At 49.1% G+C, this 25,415-nt stretch overlaps 2 protein-coding genes, 1 long non-coding RNA gene and 1 other non-coding gene across 24 annotated transcripts in view; 1 reads left to right on the forward strand and 3 right to left on the reverse strand.

Annotated features, from left to right (window-relative positions):
• MECR (mitochondrial trans-2-enoyl-CoA reductase) overlaps positions 1-13,451 on the reverse strand; it is a 36,021-nt gene extending 22,570 nt beyond the window's left edge. For 10 of the 17 annotated variants that reach the window (XR_015139199.1, XR_015139200.1, XR_015139191.1 and 7 more), the window contains exon 1: positions 13,196-13,451. Coding sequence is in view for 10 of the 17 variants with exons in the window: in XM_086332609.1 (XP_086188735.1) it covers positions 13,196-13,416 (221 nt within the window). In the remaining 7 variants the exon portion in view is untranslated. The remainder of the gene's footprint in view (positions 1-13,195) is intronic. The other 7 variants (XR_015139203.1, XR_015139197.1, XM_086332653.1 and 4 more) reach the window with 1 other exon arrangement.
• Positions 4,176-5,917, reverse strand: LOC147377546 (uncharacterized). Of its 2 annotated transcripts, none has more exons than XR_015139209.1 (2): positions 5,692-5,917; positions 4,176-5,588 (listed from the first exon to the last, which is right to left on the reverse strand). It is a non-coding gene; the product is annotated as an uncharacterized LOC147377546 (long non-coding RNA). The 2 variants fall into 2 exon arrangements; XR_015139206.1 differs by having other exon boundaries at positions 4,176-5,614.
• On the reverse strand, positions 11,842-11,945 carry LOC147377547 (U6 spliceosomal RNA). The gene has a single exon (XR_015153497.1). It is a non-coding gene; the product is annotated as a U6 spliceosomal RNA (small nuclear RNA).
• A 6,779-nt stretch (positions 13,452-20,230) lies between the features above and the next one.
• PTPRU (protein tyrosine phosphatase receptor type U) overlaps positions 20,231-25,415 on the forward strand; it is an 88,597-nt gene continuing 83,412 nt past the window's right edge. For 2 of the 4 annotated variants that reach the window (XM_086365373.1, XM_086365391.1), the window contains exon 1: positions 20,289-20,485. In XM_086365373.1, the coding sequence (XP_086221499.1) occupies positions 20,413-20,485 (73 nt within the window). In that variant the 5' untranslated portion in view covers positions 20,289-20,412. Of the gene's footprint in view, positions 20,486-25,415 lie in introns of all 4 variants that reach the window. The other 2 variants (XM_086365383.1, XM_086365376.1) reach the window with 2 other exon arrangements.

A 25,415-nucleotide genomic window follows, 5' to 3' on the forward strand; every position in this document is an offset into this window, starting at 1 on the left:
ACTTTCATCAAGAGGCTCTTTAGTTCTTCTTCACTTTCTGCCATAAGGGTAGTGTCATCTGCATATGTGAGGTTATTGATATTTCTCCTGGCAATCTTGATTCCAGCTTGTGCTTCATCCAGCCCAGCATTTCGCATGATGAATTCTGTACAGAAGTTAAATAAGCAGGGTGACAATATACAGCCTTGATGTATTCCTTTCCTGATTTGGAACCAGTCTGTTGTTCCATGTCCAGTTATAACTGTTGCTTCTTGACCTGCATACAGATTTCTCAGGAGGCAGGTCAGGTGGTCTGGTATTCCCATCTCTTGAAGAATTTTCCACAGTTTGTTGTGATCCACACAGTCAAAGGCTTTGGCGTAGTCAATAAAGCAGAAGTAGATGTTTTCCTGGAACTCTCTTGCTTTTTCGATGATCCAACAATCATCCACAATGATCATCCACAATGATCCATGGTGATCCATGATCCATTGTGCGTCGGCGTTTGGGGCACCAAGTGCAGCAGTACATGCACGGGGCCTTTTGAAGGAGGTTGCCATTACCTTCATTACCTCCACCATAGTTTGGCCTCAGTTCAAACAACAGGGAGGGAACATAGCCCCACTCATCGGAACAAGACCCAGTTTTCCCCTCAGTCAATCTCTCCCATCAGGAAGCCTCCATAAGCCTCTTATCCTTCTCCATCAGAGGGCAGATAGAATGAAAACCACAGTCACAGAAAACTAATCAAACTCATCACATGGACCACAGCCTTGTCTAACTTAATGAAACTATGAGCCATGCTGTGTGGGGCCACCCAAGACGGATGGGTCATGGTGGAGAGTTCTGACAAAACGTGGTCCCCTGGAGAAGGGAATGGAAATCACTTCAGTATTCTTGCCTGGAGAATCCCATGAACAGTATGAAAAGGCAAAAAGTTAGGACACTGAAAGATGAACTCCCCAGGTTGGTAGGTGCCCAATATGCTACTGGAGAACAGTGGAGAAATAACTCCAGAAAGAATGAAGGGATGGAGCCAAAGCAAAACAACACCCAGTTGTGGATGTGATTGGTGATGGAAGTAAAGTCTGATGCTGTAAAAAGCAATAGGAACCTGGAATGTTAGGTCTGTGAATCAAAGCAAATTGGAAGTGGTCAAACAAGAGATGGCAAGAGTAAACGTCGACATTTTAGGAATCAGTGAACTAAATGGACTGGAATGGGTGAATTTAACTCAGATGACCATTATATCTACTACTGTGGGCAAGTATCCCTTAGAAGAAATGGAGTAGCCCTCATAGTCAACAAAAGAGCCTGAAATGCAGTATTTGGATACAATCTCAAAATGACAGAATGATCTCTGTTCGTTTCCAAGGCAAACCATTCAATATCACAGTAATCCAAGTATATGCCCCCAACCAGTAATGCTGAAGAAGTTGAAGCTGAATGGTTCTATGAAGACCCACAAGACCTTCTAGAACTAACACTCCAAAAAGATGTCCTTTTCATTTAAGGGGCTGGAATGCAAAAGTAGGAAGTCAAGAGATACCTGGAGTAACAGGCAAATTTGGCCTTGGAGTACAGAATGAAGCAGGGCAAAGCTAACAGAATTTTGCAGAAAAGAACACCCTGGTCATAGCAAACACCCTCTTCCAACAACGTAAGAGAAGACTCTACACATAGACATCACCAGATGGTTATTACCATGACTGAAAAACAGCTGCAATCAATCAAAATAATGTAGAAACACTCTCTACAGAAAATGGTTACCTAAGAAGAAGTTGATGACTAGGGCAGAGAGAATAAAGAAAGGGCTTTTTTTTTCCCCTTGTAGGTTAAGTATTAAGAAATGTATGTATTTATACTTATCTGGAGGAGGGAGAGTCCTTGTAACAATAATAACTACTGTTCGAGTGTGCACCAGCCAGGCGCTCAGCTAAGTGCTTTCCATGCGAGTTTTCATACTATTATTCTGATTGTATAGCTGAGGAACAAAGGCGCCAAAGAGGTAGATAACTTTTTAAGGCCCCCTGAAGTAGTAAGTGACTGATCTGAATTGAACCTGGCAATGTGATACTGGAGAAGCCAGCTGGTGAAGGGCTGACCCCAGACAAGGCAGAGGAGGCTGTAGGAGGAGCACCAGTTTGGAGAGGTGGGTGTCTTCAATCCTTGCCTGGGGAGATGAAAGGGGCCAGCCTCCCCTCCCAGGATAAGCAGGAAGGCCTCAGCCCAGAACACATGTACAAATCTGAATTCTAGAGAAAATTCCTGCCCAGAGCAAATGGATCGTGGCCTCGTTGTCCCTTTGTATTATCCACACTGCTTCTCTCTTGCATTGCGACAAATAATCAGAGTTTTTCTGTAAGCTGACAGAGTCCGTGCACTAAAGCTACTTAAATACATTTTTTTCCTGCACATTTTCTACATGTTCCTCCCTCAGCCCAGGATTCCTTTTTCCACAGCTTCTCTGTGAAGTGAGAAATTCAACTCACCCTTTAAGACCTGGATGAAATTTTACTTCCTCAAGGCATCTTTGACCTTCTTCTTAGGCTCTGCAGCAATAAAAATCACTTGCTCCACTCTGAGTGCTCCCATTACATGGATGGTGTGACTATCTATACCATTTACGACCATCTTACACAAGTTCATTGCTTTCTACTTTACGAAGTTTTTTCAAGCATTTTCTTTAACCCATCACAACAAGGCAGAAGTGCACATTCCTTTTCCAACTTCTGGGGGAAGATATCCTCCAGAGCTCAGGCTCCTGTGTTATCTGCAACCCACCCTGGGGGATGGGCAGCACTCCCAACAGACATTGTTTCTGCCGCAAAATGTAGGAATACACACACGAAGTGGATTGAATAGTGGCTCCATCAAAACTTCACTTTAGATCAGCTTTTGCCTCCAAAAGAGTTATGAAAAAAACAAAACTGTTGATTTTCAGAACTTTCTGAATTTTGGAGTGCAGATATGAATTTGGATTTGAATCCAAGTCTTTTAGACTCAGTTGAGGGTTCTTTTCACTTATCACTGAGTTTTACAGTCAGAATATATGTTGTCTCCTTATTCGACTGTAAGCTTATGGGGGGCATGAGCTTAACTAAAAGTTAAGACTTTTAGTCTTAACTCAGTGTTTAGCAGTGTCTGGGACCAAAGCAGTGCTTGAGAATGCTTCTTAAAGAAATAATCTTATTTTCCTCTTAAGTGAGAAAATGTATTGTAAAGCTAACAGACATTTAGGGAATCATGGGCAGAGCTCACAGCACAGGGACTTGGCTATTATAAGGCAGTATTTACTCTTTTTAGTCCTGGGCTGTTTAGGAAAATACTGGTGTAGGATGGGTACAAATAAAAATGGATATTATCCTTAAGGGAGTTCAATCTAAGCAAAAACCCACGCCTCTTTTCCTCAAGGGAAAGTGCAGATCAAATTTGTACTAAGACTGTGATTCTTAAAAATATAGATGACCATAGATAAGAATATAAGTAGATCTCATAAAGAAGGCTGACCACTGAAGAACTGATGCCTTTGAACTGTGGTGCTGGAGAAGACTTCTGAGAGTCCCTTGGACAGCAAGGAGATCAAACCAGTCATTCCTAAAGAAAATCAATTCTGAATATTCATTAAAGGACTGATGCTGAAGCTCCAAAACTTGGGTGAAAAGCTGACTCACTGGAAAAGACCTGGATGCTGGGAAAGTTTGGGGGCAGGAAGAGAAGGGGGCAGCAGAGGACGAGATGATCAGATGGCATCACTGACTCGATGGACATGAGTCTGAACAAACTCCGGGAAATAGCGAAGGACAGGGAAGCCTGGCGTGCTACAGTCCACGGGGTCACAAAGAATCGGACACGACTTAGCGACTGAACAACAACAAGATCTCAGTTCCTAGATGAAGGGTAGAACATGGATATGGAGTTACAGAGGCAGTTCTGGGTGTGAACCCTACCTTGGTTACTGACTGGCTAGCTGAACCTCACAGTACTCATCTGTGGAATGGGAGCACACTAGAAGTCAGCTCACAGATTAGATGAGGTACAGACATAAAGCACTTGCTAGAGTCTCTGATACACAGCAGAGGCCAGATAAATGGCAGCTGTTGCCAGTTGTGGGAACATCCAAGGAAATCTTTGAAACAGCTGGCTATATACCTCTGGAAAAACAGTCACCGAATCACTCAAAGGAAGAAGGCAACTTTTTGGAAAATCTGAATAAATTTAATTCAACAAATATTTATTGATGGTCCTACTAAGTGCCAGGTACTGTGCCAAGGGCTTTAAAGATGAAAAAAAAAAAATGTATCTCCTGCCCAGGAGCTTGATGGCATGGGGACTCAACGTTTGAAAACACTGGGACTGGCTGGAGGGAGAGCAAAGGGTTAGCAAAGGGACTTTGGAAGCTGTGACACCTTAGCTGGAACTTCAAGGATAAAAGGCAAAGAGTCTAACCTGACTGTGGGCCGGGCCCAGATGCAGTCTGGATTGGAGCTGTGGGAATGGAGAGAATTTGATAACCTGGAATCCCTTTAATAAGAAGTGGCATTGATGTCACTGGGTGACTGATTCCATGGAGGAGTGGCTGAGGATCTTTCATGGCTCCCAGACTTCTGGTTTGCGCAACCAGATGTTGAGATAGGAGGAAGGAAAGAGTGGCGTGGAGCAGGGAAGAAGGTGTTAACATCTGCAGCCTGAAGCAGGTGGCCAGAAGTGGGTTGTGGAGGAGAGGGTACTCTGTGCTGGATGCCTGGGGCTGGGAGTCAGCTGTGTGTATGTGGAATCTAGGGTAGTAGGTAAACTTATGCTGGGTGATCTAGCTGGACAGTTAAACTATAATGTTAACAGCTTCTTGAGCTCCAGATACTGTGCTTATCAGCTTTATATACAAGACAATGTTTAGTCCTCAAAACATCTGGACAGCGTTATCACCCCAGTTTTCAGATGGGAACTGCAAGTCAGAAAGTTAGGTAACTTGCCCAGGGTTTAACAGTAAGTGGCAAGACTTGATCTTAAGCTTGACCCCAAAGCTCAGACTGTCCAACGCTAAGCCAGTACTCCCTACACTGTGGGTGTGGAATCTTTGTCCTGGGAGATACTATGAGGTGTTCCTTAAGGCACAATACTTTTGGGCAACACTAAACTCCCTTTATAAGATTCAGACTGCACATTAGAGTCACGAAGGCTCTGGAAAGTCCTCCTGGGAAGAAACCCACATGGCTTTGTGTCCTCCTGTGTTCCAGGGTTAGCTTGGCTGGGAACTCTACCCTCACAGCACACAGGGGAACCATCTGCCCCCAAATGGGAGTTTAAAAAGCGCTGTAACCCACTCCCAGTTCTCTCCTTTGTCTTGTGGGAGCCTAGCTGCACGGCGGGAGGGGCGGGGCGAGGGGCAGGAGGTGGAAAGTTGAAGCTGCAAACACAGGTGGCTGAGGGCGGGACGGGCCTGCCACAGGCTGCCCACCCGGGGGGCAGGCGGGGGTTGGGGGAGAGCTGTGTTGGTCCAGCTGCCGCGCACCAGGGAGACCAGCCCCAGCCTGCTCCACGGAATGCCATCAATGCCAGACACTGCTGTTCCTGCAGACAGTTCTAACTGCGTCGTCAAGGACACCACTCTGCAGAGACAGGAAGGAAAACCGGGCTGGGTCTGAATTCCAGGAGTTGAACCTTGAGTGTAATGATAGCAATTTCTTCCTTGTTTTTCATCTTTCAACTCACCAAAGGAGCGGGTGGCTGTGTTATGGAGTGCAAGCGAGGCACCCAAACACAGCCTGGCTGGATCTCAAGTCACTTTCCCAAGACTGTTCAGTGCCTTGCCCCGCGAGCGTGATGGCGCCACGCAACTCAGAGGGCTGCCTCTGCCTTCACTCGACAGATCCCAGACGGGATAAGGTCACAATGGCTCCTTTGAGGCCAAGGCTGTACACCTGTGATGCCATATGAACTACAAGGGAGACAAAAGCAGGCAGAAGAAAGAGCCTTTTGAGAGGCAGGGAAAAGAGGCCAGTACTCTGGGGACTGGCTCGGTTATACTGGCTGTGTTGGATGGGCACCAGCCAGCTCTGCTAAGATATCTTTCCTGCCTTCTGCATTTAATTAGCAACCATTTGTCCTTATCCTGCATCTTCCACTCCATCACCTCAAAGTGCTTTGCAGGAAGAGCTATCCTGGGTCAGGGAGGCTTTCTCCTCTGCTCGTCACAGAGAGCCAAGAACGTGTGCTCCATCACAGGGTGCTGGCTGAAGGTGATGGATGTCTTCTGTGGCTCTCCCGGGTCTGTCTCCAATCCCCAGAGTCACACACATGCCGCCTTCTGTGATTTAGTAAAGTGCTAGGCGTGCTGGGTACGCTGTTGTGGGATTTGATTTTACCATTAATAAGCAGGGCACAGTTGGGCCACCGTGGAGTAATGAAGTTCTCCAGCTTGCCCCCCAGCAGGAGATGCCAGTGGCTGCAGCTGGTGGGGTTCGGATGGAGTCCTGGGCTCTCAGGGAAGGCGCTTTTCAGGGGGCAAAGCTCACCATGTTCCATGGTGTGCAGGCACTCCCGCCTGCCCCCCTGTGCCTCTTCTAGTGTCCCCACCTCAGAGTCCTCTGGCCCTCCCACCGTTCAGGGCTTTTCTTCTGAAGCACAACCACTTTGAATGGAAGGGAATCAGAGACTGAGGGGCAGCTTCTGGAAGTTTCTACTCAGGACTGGCAAAGATATCTCTCTCTATCCTCTCAAACTCCTTCTTTCCCTCCACTAAGGTTACCAGAAAGCTTGCAGGCCTCCAATATTCTACAGCTGCTAACATCAGGGAATCTGCTTGAAGGAAGCTGCAGAGTCTGCTGCTTAGTTTGCTGAGGGCTAATATCAGTCACCTCAGATACGTAGATGATATCAACCCTTACAGCAGAAAGTGAAGAGGAACTAAAGAGCCTCTTGATGAAGGTGAAAGAGGAGAGTCAAAAAGCTGGCTTAAAGATCAACATTCCAAAAACTAAGATCACGGCATCCAGTCCCATCACTTCCTGGCAAACAGATGGGGAAACAGTGAGAGACTTTATTTTCTTGGGCTCCAAGATTACTGTGGACAATGACTGCAGCCATGAAATTAAAAGATGCTTGCTCCTTGGAAGAAAAGCTATCACCAAGCTAGACAGTGTATTAAAAAGCAGAGACATTACCGACAAAGGTCCATCTAGTCAAAGCTATGGTTTTTTCAGTAGTCATGTATGGATGTGAGAGCTGGACCATAAAGAAGGCTGAGTGCCAAAGAATTAATGCTTTCAAACTGTGGTGCTGGAAAAGATTCTTGAGAGTCCCTAGGACAGCAAGGAGATCAAACCAGTCAATCCTAAAGGAAATCAATCCTGAATATTCATTGGAAGGACTGATGCTGAAGCTGAAGCTGAAATACTTTGGCCACCTGATGCGAAAAGCTGACTCACTGGAAAAGACCCTCATGTTGGGAAAGATTGAAGGCAGGAGGAGAGGGGGCAATAGAGGATGAGGTGGTTGGATGGCATCGCCGACTCAATGGACATGAGTTTGAGCAAGCTCCAGGAGATGGTGAAGGACAGGGAAGCCTGGCGTGCTGCAGTCCATGGGGTTGCAAAGAGTCGGACATGACTGAGTGACTGAAGAACAACAATTCTCTGTGTTGCCTCAGAGAGGAAAATGGGGCCACAGCCTGCAGCCAGCCGCTTTTGTCTCTTTGCTGGGTATGATGACAACACAGCCCCTGCCTGGTGGGCTGCTGACTTTGATGGCAAAGGGGCCCCTTGGTGAAATCTTGTGCCCAGGACCCCTTACTTCAAGCCACATCCTTGCTCCCGGGACGGGTGCCGGAGCAAATCCTGGTGAGCAGGGTGTCTGCTTCAGCTTCCCAGACTCGTCAGAACTGGACAATTGTTGAATCAGAGGACTCAAGACTCATAATCATTTCCATGGATGCAGGAATACATTGAGAAGGATGCTGAGGCCTTGTGTTGTCTTGGCAGAAAAAAGTGTTGTTTGGGGAGAATGAGGCAAAAAGGAGTGTAGGTTTTGAGGTACATAGAAAAGGGAGCTATGAAGCTTTGTCACTGGCTTTGTCACAGAAGACAAGGGTAGGGGGGATGCCCCCCTCATGCCTATTTTTTTTTTTTTTTTTGGTCACATGGCACAGCATGTGGGATCTTAGATCCCTGACCAGGAATCAAATCCACACCCTCTGCAGTAGAAGTTCAGTCTTAACCACAGGACTGCCAGGGAAGTCCCAGGACTGCCCATGTTTACTACAGCTGACCTTGGTCAATCCCTTTCTTTATCAAAAATAACTGGAAAAAAAAAAAAAAAGGAATAGCACAGGGAAAGATATTCAATACCCTGTGATAAACCACAATGGAAAAGAATACAAAAAAAGATATATATATATATATATAAACGGAATTACTTTGCTGTACACCAGAAACGAACATAACATTTTAAATCAACTATACTTCAATTAAAGAAACCAACCCAACCCCGCCCCCCGCCCCCCACCCCAAGACAAAAGCAAAACAAGAACATCAAAACTGAAAAGAAGGGAGACTGGCGTGACATCCTCACTCTACCAGTGAGTGGCAGGGTTGGGACTAGTGCTCTCGCGAGTGGTCCTGGTCGACACACCATGAGCCACAGATTAGCCTCCTGTTATCTCTGCTCTTGCTTCTCTAAAATGAAGACCCTTCCCACCATTCAGGCTAGGAGAGGCCTAGACCACACAGGGGCTGCTAGGAGAGGCCAGACAAGAAGAACTCGGCACGCCCCGGCCGCGTCTAGGGGCAGTTAGTTCCTTGGAGGTGTGCCACCACCCTTGACTCTCAGAGGCAAGAGTGAGGAGACAGGGTGGAAGGACTGGGCCCTAAAGCTGGCTGTGCAGTGTCAAGTCCAGAGGGAAGGTAATGTAAAGTGCGTCACAGGATACGAAATCCAGCTGGGGTCTGAAGCCTGTGACCAAGGGTCGTCCCTTCTGAGCCTCTTTCTGCAGATCCCTCCCTCAAGGACCACATACTGAGCGCACTCAAGGCGTGTCATCAGTCAGACACACCACATTTTCTCTTTCCTCTGGGTTTCTGCCCATGCAGGCGCTTCTATTTTCACTCCTTGTATAGGGCCCCAGATTTTCTGGGGGCTCAGCCGAGACCTTGTGTCTCCAGAGACAGCACTCTGACAGGGGTGGGTGCTCTCTTCTGTGCGTCCAGCGATTCTATCACAGCACTTACCCCGGACCATCTCCTGGACTAGAGTGTGAGCTCCTGGAGGGCAAAGTCTACGGATTATTCACCTCAGTACCCAGCACTTAGTAGGCCCTCAAAGAACAAATGCTGGCTCACATCGTAGGCGCACAGTGAGTTCTGTCCCCTCCTTCTTCACTCATGACCACACTGAAGAGCTCCAGGAGACCAACAAACAAGCAAACAAATCCAAGTTCTTTCAACAGGGTGCCAAATGAGAATGCTAAATTTTTTCTCAAACTACTGTAATTCTGGTTTAAAAACCAAGTCACTTGCATAGAGCTTCAGTTTTAAACACTGACATCAACTGTTAAAAAGAAGAAATCCCCTGAGAGTAAACTGGCCTAGAGTGAGAACTCACTACCTACACAGCCTGGGTCCCCACCACCTGCTCCCCCTAATTCCATCTGGCTAAGACAGAATGGGTATTTGTCCAAAGGCTTCACAGCTTTATTTCATTCTGTGCTAGCAGCAGGCAGGTGAGAAAGCCATGATGACGACGATGCTGTTTTATGAAAGCTTCAGGATCCTGAAAAGGGGATGAGCCAGAGAATAGCATTCCTACCGTCTTCCCAGGGGATGGGGTGGGGGTGGGGGGCTGCCCTTCCAATGAAGAGCAGAGTCTTGGGGTCACCTGAATGACGAATAATTTCACCTTCTCTTCTGAACTTATTTCTAACTTTATACTCCATCTCATGCTCAAAAAACATTTGAGATGACGGTCATTGTTTCTTCAGGTCTATGTCTATATCATGGGCTGCTGGTAAAGTGACATCCTAGTTGTGTGATCGTGGGCAAGTGACCTTCAAGTGTCTTGAGCCTCAGCTCTCTTACCTGTAAAATGGTGATAGCAATGACCAAAACTGGGTTACTGTGATTTTAAAAATCCATAACATATGTGGGGAACCTTAGCCCAGTTCCTGCCACTTAGTAGGTACACAGTAAATGAGAGCTGTCATTACCACAAGATCCAGAGAATGGCGAGTTCTAAAAGGGGACTTGCAGGAACAAAAGGAAAGTGGACACTGGAGCTTCTGGGAATTATCTGATAGAGAATCCAGAACTCTGCACAAGGGGTGGTGGTCATGGGGACCTCGGAAATTTCTGGAATGTTTGTAATTCTCCCGTGTTTGTAATTTTCTCCCAGTCTTATTTCATTTAGATCAGCAGTTTAATTCTTTACAGGAAAAAGACCCAAGTGCTTATTTAGGGGATTCATTTGGGGGTAAAAGAAAGACACTTACTAAGAGACTAAAGGAAAAGGTCTTGGCAGAGAACAGCTGGAATGTTTGGGGGCAAGAGGAATAAACAGAGGGACATTCAGAATGTTGACAGGAGAACAGGAGGTCCCTGGAGGCCTCATTCTGAGGAGTTCTGCCCCTGACTCAAACCTGAGCAAACTCTTCCTCCCTGCTGTGCCCAGAACTCGGCCCACAGTGTAAGCATTACAAGTCACATCAGGTTGGGGAACACTCTGCTGGGACTCTGCTCAGACAATGTGACCCCACTCACTGTAACCTGACACATCCAGTCACCGGGATTCTGTGACAATGTGGTTACCCTACACCACCTGACATGACAGCAGAGAGGAGAACCCCAGTCTCTGGCCTCGGTCCATGCTTAGGTCGCCTGAATCTGGGTCAGAAGGGAAGGCTGTCCTTTAGGAGCAGAGAGAATTCCTGCCTGCCTCAGTCTGTACCCACAGGGCAATGGTTTTCAACCCTGGCTGGGGCATCAGAGTCACTTGGAGAGGTTTAAAAACTCAGATGATGGAGACTTCCCTGGTGGTCCAGTGGCTGAAAGTCCGCCTGGCAATAAGGGGATGTGGGTTTGATCCCTGGTTGGAGAACTAAGATCCTACATGCCACAGAGCAACTAAGAACACGCACTGCCAGCTACTGAACCCGCCCGCTCCAGAGCCCACGTGGCACAACTAGAGATCTCACATGACACAGTGAAGACGCCACGAGCCACAACTAAGACCGAACACAGCCAGGTCATAATACAATGCTTCGTGGAAAGACCGTGCTTTGACCTTCTGGGAAATGACCAGGGTTCCACACAAGGAGATAAGAGAAGCTCTTTTTCCTAAGTGGTATCTGCAACCAGATCAGTCTGTTCTATAATAGCTTCCCTGGCTCCCCAAGGGCTGGGAATCTACCAGGAGGCAGCTGCGCTTGGCTGCCTAACCTTCCCATGCCTTTCTCAGGGTCCCTGAACATCGGAGACACTTGCCTCATCACCACAGAACTCAATAAAAGGTACACTTATTACAGAAGCTAGATTCAGATTCAACTAACATTTTTGGAGCTCCTTGTCTGTGGCGGGCCCTGAAGCAGACACATAAAAACTGCAAGCCTGTGAGAGGCACTACCTCATTCTCACTAGGGGTGTGTTCCTGGAAAAAGAGTGTTCATCAGAGTTTTACCAACTCATTACAGCAGTCCTCAGTAGATGTCTTCCCAACATGGTGATTTATCACCTATGATCAACATACAAACTGGGTTTTACTGACTGATGTATATTCTCAAAATTTCAATTGCTCTAATCGAGTGCATGACCATGCACTGATATCTGAGGCTTATCCTCTTCAGCTGTCAAGACATCTAGCTTGTATTTTTTAAGTAAAAATATGGAACACTTCACAAATTTGCGTGTCACCCTTGTGCAGGGACCATGCTAATCTCTATATCATTTCAATTTTAATATCTGAGCTGCTGAAGCCAGCACTCTAGCCTGAATTTGAATCATGAAAATAATTCCTTGTTTGTCTGTCATTTGGAAAGCAATCAAACCATTTGCTGGGAATCAAAGAGTTTTAAACAAGAGAGTATGCAGATACTTTTTGGTGAAGAGTATTCCTTCTATTGAAGCTGATTAGCACTATGAGCTATCACTACATTGTCTCCATTTTTAGAAGTGGTGAAACTGAAGCTCAGAGAATCTCAGTAACTTGTTAAACACACACAGCTAGGACAGGGAGGGCAAGGACTTGACCCCAGGTCTTCTCATTTCCAGATCCGTGCTTTTTCCCTCGTACCGCTAGCGGACCTCACTAGGTCTCCTGCATGGCTATAAGCACTTATGTGCAGATGTATAATTGTTGAAAATTCACATACTGTTTTTTTCAGCCACATGCAAAAATCATGGATTAAGATCCAACAGAATTTTAGGATATAATCACAAAAGTAACAAGGGCTCAGAGGGGCTGAGTAATTTGTCCAAGATCAAACAGCTACTAAGAGGCCGAGCCTGTATTTGACCTTAGGTCTGTATGGCTCCAAAACAACAGCTCTTTTCAACTAGCTAAAGGCACACACACAGTGTACTGGAGAGGAAATCACATGAGACAGGACTCAGGAGCCAAGAATTCCTGTCTCTGTTCCAATCTTTATTAGCTAAATCACTTTGGACAAGTCCCTTGCCTTCTGCAAACTGGAAGCAATGATCTCTGATCTACTTCACTATGAGAAGTGAAGATCCAAATGGATAAAAAAGTATTCTGAAAATTCCTTCCATAAAACAATAGAGCATAGGAATTCACGTAGGCCAGTCAGACAGCTGTGGGTTCAAAAATTCTGACTCTGCCACTTACTGGCTTGTGTGATCTTGGACAAGTGATTTTACTTCTCATGTCTCCATTTTCTCATCTGCAAAATGGGGCTAAATCAAGTACCTACACCAAAGGGCTGTTGTGACGATTAAATGAGAGCATCCATTTACATACAGATTGGCCCACATAGAGTACAGGATCCGCGAACGTCAGCCACTGTCACCATAGCCGTGCCTGCCAGGTTTTCAACTTCCTCAAGCACGGACTTTCTGAGCTACCACACCTGGGCAACAGTTTCCTATTATTCTCTGCGTTCCTCCTCTGGCCTTGACCCTCCTTCCCTTTCCAGTCTCCCTTCCCCACAGCCCATCTTAATATCCCCCTGCCAACCCCAGTCCCCTTCCCCCATTTCGGCGCCGTGTCTTACTCGACGACCTTGGCTGGGTCCCCGTGGTGCCCATAGACCAGCGCCCGGACCCGGGAAGGCTCAGCAGAGGCAGAGAAGGAGGCGGAGGCAGGCCGCCGCCGGCGGGACTCTGGGAGCAGCCTCTGCCCTAACTGGGCCGGGGCTCGAGTCCTGCAGAGCGCCCCGCAAACCCACATGTTCCCTCCAGTCAACTCAGAGACAGACGCTGCGAGATACGTCATCTTCCAGCGACCGCTCGCCTGCGCCCGGCCCCGCCCCCCAGGTGACCACGCCCCTCGCTCCTTTTAAAGGGCTGTCGCGGTTCTCCGCAGCTGGCGCTGGCGCTAGGTGAAACTCCGTGGGAAACCAGGAATAATCGGCGGAGGTAGTTAGGGGAGTCTCGGGGACTCTGAGCCTCCCAGGCTTGAACTCCTAACGTTAGAAATTGGCTTAAAGCTGGGACTGGCTTAAAGTCTGCGATTGATGTTTGATTTGGGGGAAGACAATTTCCCCTTTCCTGGCCTCAGTTTCTCCTCACAGTGAACATAAAGCTCTCTGTGTTCAAATGAGGCGTTATTTCATTTAATCCCAGCTGTCTTCTAACAGCGTCGGGTGGCAAACCTTACTTCCCTACACTAAGTAGAGTAGATGTAAGTAGATGTGGTGGTACGAGTACTGAGTTTGGAGTTAGCTGACTTAGGTTCAAATCCTAGACCTGCCGCTTGTTAGCTTGGCCACCTCGGGCAAGTGACTGAAACTGTGAGACAGCGTTCTCATTCCTTGCTGTTGTTCAGTCACTCGGTCCTGTCCAACTCTTCGCGACCACATGGACTCCAGCACACCAGGCTTCCCTGTCCTTCACTATCTCCTGGAGTTTGTTCAAACTCCTGTCCATGGAGTCAATGATGCTATCTGATCATCTCATCCTTTGTTATCCCCTTCTCCTCCTGCCCTCTTTCCTAGCATCAGGGTCTTTTCCAGTGAGTGCCACCTCTTCGCATCAGGTGGCCAAAGTATTGGAGCTCCAGCTTCAGCATCAGTCCTTCCAGTCAATATTTAGGATTGATTTCCTTTAGGATTGACTGGTTTGATCTCCTTGCTGTTCAAGGGACTCTAAAAAGTCTTCTCTAGCACCACAGTTTGAAAACATTTGTTCTTCAGTGCTCAGCCTTCTTTATGGTCCAGCTCTAACATCTGTACATGACTACTTGAAAAACCATAGCTTTGACTAAGCAGACCTTTGTGGAAATGTGGTGTAAAGAGGTGTAACCCAAGAAAGATGCTTATCACATTATTTGTGGAAGGAAGACACAAGCATAACTAAAACCCTAGTTGAATATTAGGGCATGACAGAGGGCACTTCTGGAGTCTGAAGGAGAGAGGTGTTTTGGGACTGAGGTGGGGGTGGGGGCTCTTGGAGGAGGTGGTTTTGGAGACAGTCCTGTGACTCAAAATCTTCAATATGCATGAAAACCACCTGAAGTCCCATCTCAGACCTGAATTAGAATCTAGGGGAGGGATCCAGGAAACTACATTTTTAATATATTTAAAAAAATTTTAACTTAATTTTCACATAATTTCAGATCTGTAAAATAATCACATTCTCTCTATACCTTCATCTAGATTCCCCAGAAATTAATATCATGTATAACATGTATAACAAAATGATCAAAATAAAGAAATCAACAAGTCTGCACAATCACAAAATCTTGTTCACATTTTAATTAGTTATCCCTTGAATATAATTTTTCTTGATCAGGACCCAATTCATGATCACGTGTTACGTTTAGTTGCCATAATTCTTCAGGAATCTGCATTTCCTTTTTTTTTCTTTTGAATCTACATTTCTTACAAGCAGCTCTCAAGAATTTTCTGATGCAGGTGGCCTGGGGAACAAGCTTGAGAAACACTGAACCAAGACTTGAAAAGATAAGGAAGAATTCCTTTCACTGGGTTTTATTGACCTCAAAGTTGCCAATTTAGAGCCTTTCCTCTGAGGAAGAAAAGAAAGTGTCAGGTCAAAGGGCGCACCTGCTGCATTCTGGCAAACCTGGCTTTGAGTCCTGGCTCTGCCACTGTTTGGCCATTTGATTTTGGACAAGTCACCTGGACTCTCTGTGTCTCCATTTCCTTATCCTTAAAATGAAGGAAATACTGGTATCTGATTCAAGGTGATTGTGAGCTATTACTCACTTGAAGCATTTAACACAATGTTTGGCATCAAAGCATTTGATAACTGTTATCGGGGGTTATTGTAAAGATTAAATGAGAAATATCATCTGTAAAACACCCAGACTGGCTTACAGTACATGCTCAAAAGTGTTTGTACTTTAAACAAAGTTATTTATTTATTTACTCATTTTCGGCTGCGTAGGATCTCTTGCTGCGCTCGGGCTTTTTCCAGTCGTGGTGAGCAGGGGTTACTCTTTGTTGCAGTGCTTGGGCTTCCCGTTGCGGTGGCTTCTTTTGATGTGGAGCACAGGCTCTAGGCATGTGAGCTTCAGTAGTTGCGGTTCGTGTGCTCAGTATTTGTGGTACACAGGCTTGGTTGCTTCACCACATGAGGAATCTTCCGGGGCCAGGGATTGAACTTGTGTCCCCTGCATTGGCAGGTGGATTCTTAACCATTGGACTTAGATTCTTAACCATTGGACTACCAGAGAAGCCCCTACTTATTTTTATTATTAGAGAAAATTAGTGTTCCATACTGGGAGGAAGACTTGGTCCCACAGTGCACACACCGCCCCCCTCTCCACATCCACCCAGTCTTGCCTATCTTCTATTTTCACAGTGACCCACTGTTCTGTTTCTGTTGGAAGACTCCCTAGGTGACACTGAACTGTTGATTTTATCTTCTTTATGAAACTGGTTCCTCTGAATTCCCTGGGCAGCTCATCCAGGAAGCCTGGGGAGTCACCCAGCCTCACCCAGCCTGTCTTCCTCTTTGGGGGCTGGATGTGGTCTCCTGTGTATCATGATAGCCCTCATTTTTGGCCCAGGACATCAGCTCTTATTTGAACTATGTCAACAGTCTTCTTCCTAACTGAAATTCTCTCCCTTCTTTCTCTCTCCATTTCCTTCTTTCTTAGGCCTCCAGAATTACTTTCTTTTTTTAAGAGAAAGACCAGATTTTGTTGTTCCCTTGCTTAAAATCCTTCCATGATTACTCAATACTCAGGGAGAACCAGAAGCTACAGTTTTTTGTATTAGAAAACTGTGAACTATTGACATATTAAACTTAAACTTGTAAACAAAACTATGGTTCTATGCTAATTTTATCATTCTCTCACACTACTGACATGTTTTAAAATCTTCAGAAATATAGATGGAGGAAAAACACCTTAAAATAACAACAAAAAATTTCTACTCATTGTAATTAATCTACCTTGAGTCAAGCCCTGGTGACTTTGGGTTTTCTTTGGGCTGGTGTTATGACCTTTGGGACATAGTCTCTTATTTATTTATGTGCCCATTTCCCCCTCCAGGCAGGAGTAGGGCCACATTTAGTGCATCTCCATGACACCAGCACCCAATATGGGGCCTGGCACAGGGTAGGTGTCATGAATATTCCATGAGTTGAAAGTAATTGAATTTCCTCGTGGCCTGAGCCTGTCGGTGGTACCATCTCCTTTTCCCTAGATTTAGTCACTTCAGGCCAAGACTTTCCGTTTCCCTTCCTTCTTCTCTCAAGGATTAGAGAAGCCTATGGTCTTTTTCAAGTGGACCAGAATGTTCTCTTTTCATCTGTCCATCTGTTACGTGTGTCCTTTTCTCCTTCCAGCTCAGTCTCTGCCCATAGTCTTCCTCTGCACAAAGAGGGCTGTGGAATCAGTCTGATCTAGGTCTGAGCTCTGGACCCACCATTATTAGCTGTGTGACCTTGGGCAAGTGTCTTATGCTCTCTGAGACACCCAAAAAACTTTTCTGCTTTTCTCAGTTTCCACATCCCCTCAAAATGGGACCAGCGGTAAACTCCTGCCATGGGGCTTCTGTAACCGTCCTCTGCAAAAGGCAGCATCCCTTGTTGCTTCTTCTTTTTTATCAGATTTTTCTCCTTGAGTTTCCTTTTCTGGATGGTCCTTTCTGTCTTTTCTCTGTGTGTTTGTTGTTTGTCTCTCCCGGGAAAATGTAAGCTTCATGAAGGCAAGAACCATGTCTGCATTCGTTCATCCATTCAATATTTCTTGAGTGCTGAATATAGGCCAGATACCAAGCAGTGGGATATAAGACAGAGTCCTTGCCCTTAGGGAGCTCGTGTTCTAAAGCTGCAGACACACAATGAATATGCCACAAGAGTAGGTGCTCCATTTAAAACAGCAACAGTCCCCTCTCCCTTACAGTTTCTCTCCATTTCCTTCTTTTATTTATCTACTGATGGCTGTGCTGGGTCTTCGTTGATGCACATGTGCTTTCTCTAGTTGCAGTGAGCGGCGGCTTACTCTTCATCGTGGTGCACCGGCTTCTGATCGCAGAGGCTTCTCTTGTTGCAGAGCACAGGCCCTAGGTGCTTGGTCTACAGTAGTTGCAGCACGCAGTCTCCGCAGTTGTGGTACACAGACTTAGTTGCTCCTTGGCATGTGGGATCTTCCTGGACTAGGGAATGAACCCTTGTCTCTTGTATTGGCAGGTGGATTCTTAATCACTGGACCACCAGGGAGGTCCCATCTCCCCCATTTCTCCAGTATACTACTGTCTCACACACCAGAGAATTTGTTTTTTTTTTGGTTGTATATTGTTCTTGTCTTTCCATTGGAATATAAGCTCTATGAGGGTAGGGATTTTTATCTATCTTATACCTTCACTTTGGCTTAGAGCAACTGTTGAACAGATAAATTGGTATCTAGTGTTTGTTGATTTGCTCCATATGGAGACAGACCTCAGCTTCTATTCATTTCAAGCCAGATGTTTTTGATTCAAGTCTCGGAGCTGCTGCATACTACACATGTTCTCGGAAAAGTCACTCTCTCTCTCTGTACCTTAATTTTCTCAACTATGTCATGGGAAAAATAGTGGTAGGGATTAAATGAATCCATATAGGTGAAACAAACAGAAGGCACCTGGTCTTCTGTAGAAATGGACAACTAGTTTGTAGTCATTGTACAAGGGTTTATACTGGGCAGAGGCCCAAATGGATTTAACCTGTGTAGCCCAGAGATAGACTAGAATCAGTGAGAGTCAGTGAGGGGGGTAGATTTCATGGCATGAAGAGAAAGAACTTTTTAAAAGCCAGCCAGCAAAGCAAGGAGAAATAGCTGAATTCATTATTACAGCTGGAGACTTCAACAGCTCTCTCTCAGAAATAAACATGTCCAGCAGGCAGAAACTCAGGGAAGACATAATTAAACTCCACAACACCATCAATCAACTAAAGATAAAGGTCATCTAAAAACTACTTCTGGGACTTTCCTGATGGTCTGGGGGCTAAGACTCTGACTTCCCAGTGCAGGTGGCCAGGGTCTGATCTCTGGTCAGGGAACTAGATCCCACATGCCGCAACTAAATAAATAAAGACTACTTCATCCAACAACAGCAGAGCACACAGTCTTCCCAAGATCACATGAATTTTTACCAAGATAGACCACCTACTGGACCATAAAACACAACAAATTTGAAAGAAAAGAATCATACAGTGATTTCACTTAGATCATAGTGGAATTAAACTAGAAATGATAACAGAGAGTTGAAAAATCCCCAAACACTTGGAGATTAAATAATGTACTTCTAAATAACACATGGGTCAAAGAAATCTCAAGAGGAATTTAAATTTTTTGACATATTTATAAATGAAAACTAAATGAAAATGAAAACACAGCTTATCAAAATTTGTGGGATGCTGGGTAAGCAGTGCATAGAGGGAAATTTATAGCACTGAATGCATATGTGAGAAAAGGAAAAAGATCTGCAATTAATCATCTAAAGTTCTGCCTTAAGAAACTAGAAAAAGAAGAGCAAATCGAATGCCAGGGAAGCAGGAAAATAATAAAAATTAGAGCTGAAATCAGTGAAATGAAAAACAGGAAATCAATAGAAAAAAATCAACCAAACCAAAAGCTGCTTCTTTGAAAAGATTAATAAATTGATAAGTCTCTAGCCAGACTAGGAAAAGAAGAGAAAGGACACAGATTACTAACATCAGAAATGAAAGGGGGGACATCACTACAGATCCCATGGACATTGAAAGGCTGATAAAGGCCAACAAAAGTCCATCTAGTCAAAGCATGGTTTTTCCAGTAGTCATGTCTGGATGTGAGAGTTGGACTATAAAGAAAGCTGAGCGCTGAAGAATTGATACTTTTGAACTGTGGTGTTGGAGAAGACTCTTGAGAGTCCCTTGGACTGCAAGGAGGTCCAACAAGTCCATCCTAAAGGAAATCAGTCCTAAATATTCATTGGAAGGACTGATGCTGAAGCCGAAACTCCAATACTTTGGCCACCTGATATGAAGAACTGACTCATTTGAGAAGACCCTGATGCGGGGAAAGATTGAAGGCAGGAGGAGAGGGAGACCACAGAGGATGAGAGGGTTGGATGGCATCACCGGCTCGATGGACATGAGATTGAGCAAGCTCCGGGAGTTGGTGAAGGACAGGGAAGCCTGACGTGCTGCAGTCCATGAGGTTGCAAAGAGCTGGACACGATTAAGCGACTGAACTGAACTGAACTGAAAGGAATACTACGAACAACTCAAAGCTAGCGTTTCCAAGACCCCATCACCTGCCTTTGGTAGGTGATGAGCTCCCTGTCCTTGGAGATAAGTGTGGATGCGCACTGAAAGGGATCGAGGTAGAGGGGATTCAAGTATTGGGTAGGACTGAGAGGCTCTGTGTCCCTGGGTCTCTGTCCCGGAGAGCTGTGTGCGAGCTAGGCGCGAGCAATGAGCAGAGGAGTGGATCTGCTCACCTAAGCACGTCGGTGCGGGTGAGGCGGCTGGGAATCCAGGCCCAGCCCGGGACCGCCAGGCACGGGGCCGGGAGTGGGGGCGGGGCGCGTCAGGGCCGCCGGCGACCGGACTGGGCAGGGGAGCGCGCGGCTGCCAGTAGGGGGCACCTCGAGACCGAGGAACGCGCGGCCGAGCCTGACGTCAGCGACCCGCTTGCTTGGGCTCCCGCTCTGGACTCGGCGCCAGTCCCGCTCGGCGCCGCGCCGCTTCGCTCCGGCTCTGGCTCGCCTCGGGCTCGGCTCGGGCTCCGGCGGCGGCGCCCCCCCGCGCCGGGCCCCGGGGCAGGCGGCGGCGCACCATGGCCCGCGCCCAGGCTCTCTTCCTGGCGCTCACCTTCCAGCTCTGCGCACCCGAGACCGAGACTCCGGCAGGTAAGCGCGCGTCGGTCGGACCCAGTTTGCCCCGCCGAGCCCTGGCGCCGGTGGCGTATCTCGAAAGAAAGTGGGAGTGTTGGATGACCGGACGTGGCGAGCTTGCTCCCGGTGTCTTGAGTGTTGTATGTGCGATCGTGTGCTCAGGGGGTTGTGTGCCTGCGAATGTGTCCTGAGGGATGTGCAAGAAAAGGTGCTGTGTGTGTTGTGTGTCCACGAGTATGTTGGGGTGAATGTTGTGTGCATAAAGGCATGGGGTGTGCGCCGAGTGTCGTGTCTGCCTCTGTGTAGTGTGTGTGTTGGGCCAAGTAGGATTGTATGTCTGTTGTGTGTCCATCCGAGTTCGGTTGTGTGGCAGGAGTTGCCTCTGCTGATGTGTTGCATTTTTGGGCATTTGTGTGTACCCTAGCCTGGAGTGTTGTTTGTTGTATGTCCGAGAATGGCTTGTGTGTTTTTGTTCTGCGTGTGGCAAAGAGTGCTCTGTGGATTCTGCCCGCGTGGGGAGCAGAGGACGTGTGTGCGATGTGTGTGCTTGTGAGATCCGTGTACGTGTGTGAAGGCGTGGGAACGGGTCCGGAACGAGTGTGTCCGCGCGCCGTGTGCGCGATGTGTACGTGTGTCTGGGGCCGGCGGTGTGCTCCGCCGGGGGCTGCGTGGGTCCCAGTGAATGCCGAGTGTGCCGGGAATGCGTGTGTAGGAGCGTGTCTGGAGCGGATGTGAGTGTGTTCGTGCAAGCTGGCTGCGTGTCCAGGAATGTTGCGAGTGTGGTCCTCGCCTGGGCCACGGCTCGAGTGTGTGCCCCGGGCCGGGGCCGCCCGAGGGGGCGGTGCAGGTTGTGTTGTGTGTGTGTCCCTCGGGTGTGCGCGTGGGGCGCGCGGGCCCCGGAACAAGTTGTCCTGGCGGCGCCCCGTTGCCTCCCCGGTCGGGCCGGGCCTGAGGCTTGGCAGCGAGGGATGGGGGCCCGGCGGCCGCCGACTCCGACATGTCGGGCTGTTTGTTGTTTCGCAAGTTCAGCGCGGCGTTGGCTGGTGGCGGATCCGAGACGGCGCCGGGTCTGCGGGGCGCCGGGGCCCGGGCCCGGAGGGCCCAGCGCGGGGTGGGGGCGGCCGCGGGGGGCTGCGGGGCGCGCCGGGGCCGGCGGGAGGGGAGGGCCGTGCGGCCGGGCGATCGTGCGGGGACCGGGCCGCGGCTGCACCCAGGCGGCGGGGCGGGGTGGGGGTGCGTCCGGGTGGGCCGGGCCTGGCTCTGGGCGGCCGGACGGCGCCCCCTCCGGTTGCGCGCTGGAGGCGCCGCGGACGCCGGGGTCTCCTGGGACACCCCCCTCCTCCGTCGACTCCGCAACTTTGTACGGCCTCCGGGCTGGTGGGGTGTGAGTGTACGCGTGTGAGCGTGTGTCTCGGTGCTTCTAGGTGCCGTGTGACCGCGCTGTCTCTCTCAGTGTGTTTCGGAGAGTGGAGTCTTTTGGAGGTGTGTTGTGTGTGTGTGTGTGTGAAGTTGTACGTGTGATCGCGTTTCTGAATGTGTGTATCCAGAGCTGTGGCTGTGTGTCCGTGTGTGCTGTGGACCGTGTGTCGGCGGCGGCTGTGTGTGTTCATGTGTCTGTCCCCGCCTCCCCCACCCCCCATCCTACCCGGAGGCCTGGGATGCCACACTGGGGGCCCTCTCCTGCGGAGTTGCTTCTGATGGCCCTTCTGTGGCGGGGGTGGCCTGTGCCCTCCCGGCGGCCTCAGCATCCCCGCGCCCTCTGGTTGGGCGGCTCCAGTCTGGTACCCGGGGCACCCGAGTAACGGGGAGACGCCCCAGACGGGTTTCCGAGCCTAGACACAGGCAGAGCCACCTCGGCCCCAGGGAGCCTCCTTCAGGCCGCCGGTCTCCGAGAACTGGCCTCTCCCGATCGCATTTGCTGCCCTGCCGCCCGCTCCGGCCTCTCGGGCGGAGCTCCCAGGGCGCCGGCAGCCTCTCCTGCCACTGACTCTGAGGTCAGCCGGACCCTGCGGCCCCAGGCCGTCGCGCACAGCTTTAGCTTTGACCCCTGAGCGCCGGAGAGGACCCCTAAGGCGACCTCCCTCCTTATCTTCCCCCAACACTTACCCCTGTCCTGCAGCGACTTTGCCCCCTCCCCCACTCTGAGATCAAACCGAGGTACTACATGCTCTCCCATCCCTACCTCCATCACCTTGATTCTGAGAACCCTCAGATGTGCCCCCCCCCCCACCCTCCGCCCTCTTCTAACAGGAGGGACTACCCACGGCTGAGGTTGGGGACTGAGATCTTGAGCCAGTTGCTTCCATTCCTGGGGCCCCGGTTTTCTGCTCTGTCCCATGGGCTTCATGATAAAGGTGTATGGTACTTGGTAGATTGTAAAGAAAGCCTCTGTCTGTGAGTGCCAAGGAACAAAAGACGGTTTTGAGGATGGCTACAGAGCCCCAGAGGTTGTGATTTGCAGCCAGGGGGACCTGGGTTCAAATTTGCCTCTGCCATTTGCTGTCCTTGTGTCCTTGGGCAAGTCACTTCTCTTCCACAGTTCCTGACACCTGTAGCTATTACTGTTGAGCTTCATTCAGAAGCCCTGAGTAGAAGGGATGTGATCTCCCCGCGTCCCCGAACTGGTTTGAGTCAGCCCAGCTCCCTGAAAGGGCCTCCTGAGTCCCCCCTCCCCGCAAAGGGTGGGTGGTGATGTCTCTGAGCCATGCAAATCTGGCAGTAATTTATTCCGTTGCGTTCTAGCTCATTTTGTCCTTTTGGTTGCTGGCGCTGTGGACAGCAGGAATGAGGGAGAGGCTGCCCAGTGGTTTCAGGTTGGGCAATAAAGGCTTGTCTGGGCAGCTGGCCCTTCTCCCTGGGATGGGGGAGGGACTCAGCAGGAAGACGTGATAGTGGCCAGAGTGGGGGGTGCTGAGCTCCTGGGCAGCCTCCTGCCCAGCTCTGGTGCCAGGGAAAACCCAGGGTGGATGCCCTGCTTGTTCCAGGTGGGCCGCCATCCTGCCCTGCTTTCTTCAGCTAAACCAGACCAGGGTGGGGGGTGGCAGGTCATGCAGGACTGGGTTAGCTAGAGTTGTTGAGGGAGCCTTGTGCCCTCCTTTTTCTTTCAACACCCTTCCCTCCTCCAAGCTGTTCTCCTGTATCCTGATGCACCTGACCCTCATGCCATCTCAGGATCTCTCTCATCTGTCCCCTTCTCGCCATCCTTACCCATCTTTCCTGTGCAGGCAGGCTCCAGCCTCTTCCTTCCACTCCTCCCTCCTTAGTATCAGGGATCTTCCTAAAATGCATTTGAAATCCTGGTTTGAAACCCTTTGAAAGCTCACCCCATTACCTACCAGTTAAATCTCTTCCCCAGGTCCTCTTGCCTGCTCTGACCCCTGCCTGCCTCTCCAGTCCCATCCGCTTTGTGCTCTTTGCCTTGCATCCTGTGCTCTGACCAGTTTAACCCACCTCCCAACACCCAGTAAATGCCCACTGCCCTCCGTCTTCTCTCTGGGTCTCTGGACAAGCTGTGTCTTCTCCCCAGAGCTCTCTAACTCCACCTCCTCACTGTGTGAACTCCCGCTCCTCCTTCAGGTTTCAGCTTAGACATCACCTCCTCTCTGAAGCCTTCCTTGGTTACTCCCTCTTCTAGTCCAAGAAGGGAGGAGGGGGGTGTTGATTGGATTTTTTCACAGCACTGTAATTATTGTAATTACAGTTTATTGCTCTTTTCTCCCTTAGAGACCATGAGCTCAGTGGGGACAGGGACTGGGTGTTTAGCTCACTTTTGAATCTTAACTGCCAGGTACGAGGCCTGGCCCACTCCTGCTGAATAAATACACCAGGCAGGAAAGAATGAGTGATGTCCAGGGGGTCAAGTTCTGAGCTGGAGATGCCAGATGGGGGCGCACCGACTCCACTGAAAGTAGAGATTGAAGAAGTAGGTTTCCCTCCAGGAATCTGGAAAATTCTGCTGGGGGGGGATGGTATTGTATGCAAAGGCCACACAGAGAGTGTCATCTGGGAACTGGGAGTTGGAGAGGTCATCTCTCTGCCTGCGAGTCCCCCGCCCCCCCGCTGCTGTCCGCCACCCCCTCTCCCACAACCACCCTCGCCCCCCAGCAGCTAGCAGGGCTTGGTGTCACCCCTGGTCTCAGCTCTTTGTCCTGGAGGCTCGGCAGTTGGTGAGAGGCATCAGAGTCCCAACCGTCACTCTGAGTGAGCGTCTGGTCTGGGGAGGAGGGGGAGGGCCCTGTGGGGGGAGGGTGGGGTTCCCTTAGTCCTCTGTCCTCCTCTCAGCCTCTGTCCTGGCTGCCCCTGAACCCAGGAATTGGGGAGTGCTGCTCCTGTGGTGACCCTGCAGGTGGGGTTCGGCGGGGGGCCGGGGGAGGTGTGTGCAGGTGTCACCCTGACATCTGGACCCTTAGAATGGTGTGTGTGTGTGTGTGTCTGTGATTGTATGATTGTAGCCTGGGGCACAGGACACATGTATGGCTTCTCGGAGGTGGGGGGGGGGTGGTCTAGCCATCTGTTCACCCTGTGTGGCAGGATCTGAATTCCGAGTCAGGAGTCACCCAGCTGCTCTGATCCCGGGGAGCCTGATGCTGGGTGTCCAGGTATCCATGTGTTAGATCCCTGGAGTTTGGGTGCAGAGCTCTTTGGGTGGGTGACATCTCAGGATCTGGGCATAGGTGTCCCAGGACCCGGATGTGGGAGGATCGGGATGTGTCAACATAAGAATATCTCAGTGTCTCTGGATCTGGAGGTGGGTGTACGCCGGTGGCTGGGAGTCCTCAGGTTAATGGGTGTGGGGGACTGTAGCTGCCTTGTGCCCAGCTGTGGGGCTGCCCAGATGCCTGGGTGTGGGTACCAATGTGTCTCGGTCTGGGGTATCTATGTATCCAGCAATGGGGTGCGCCTGTGTTGGAGTATCCAGGTGTTGGTGGGCTTGGCTGTAAGGTGC

The sequence above is a fragment of the Bos grunniens genome, chromosome 2 (assembly GCF_055505025.1).
Source record: "Bos grunniens cultivar Pamir isolate PY7600 chromosome 2, Bosgru_T2T1.0, whole genome shotgun sequence".
In the NCBI taxonomy this organism is placed as follows: domain Eukaryota; kingdom Metazoa; phylum Chordata; class Mammalia; order Artiodactyla; family Bovidae; genus Bos; species Bos grunniens.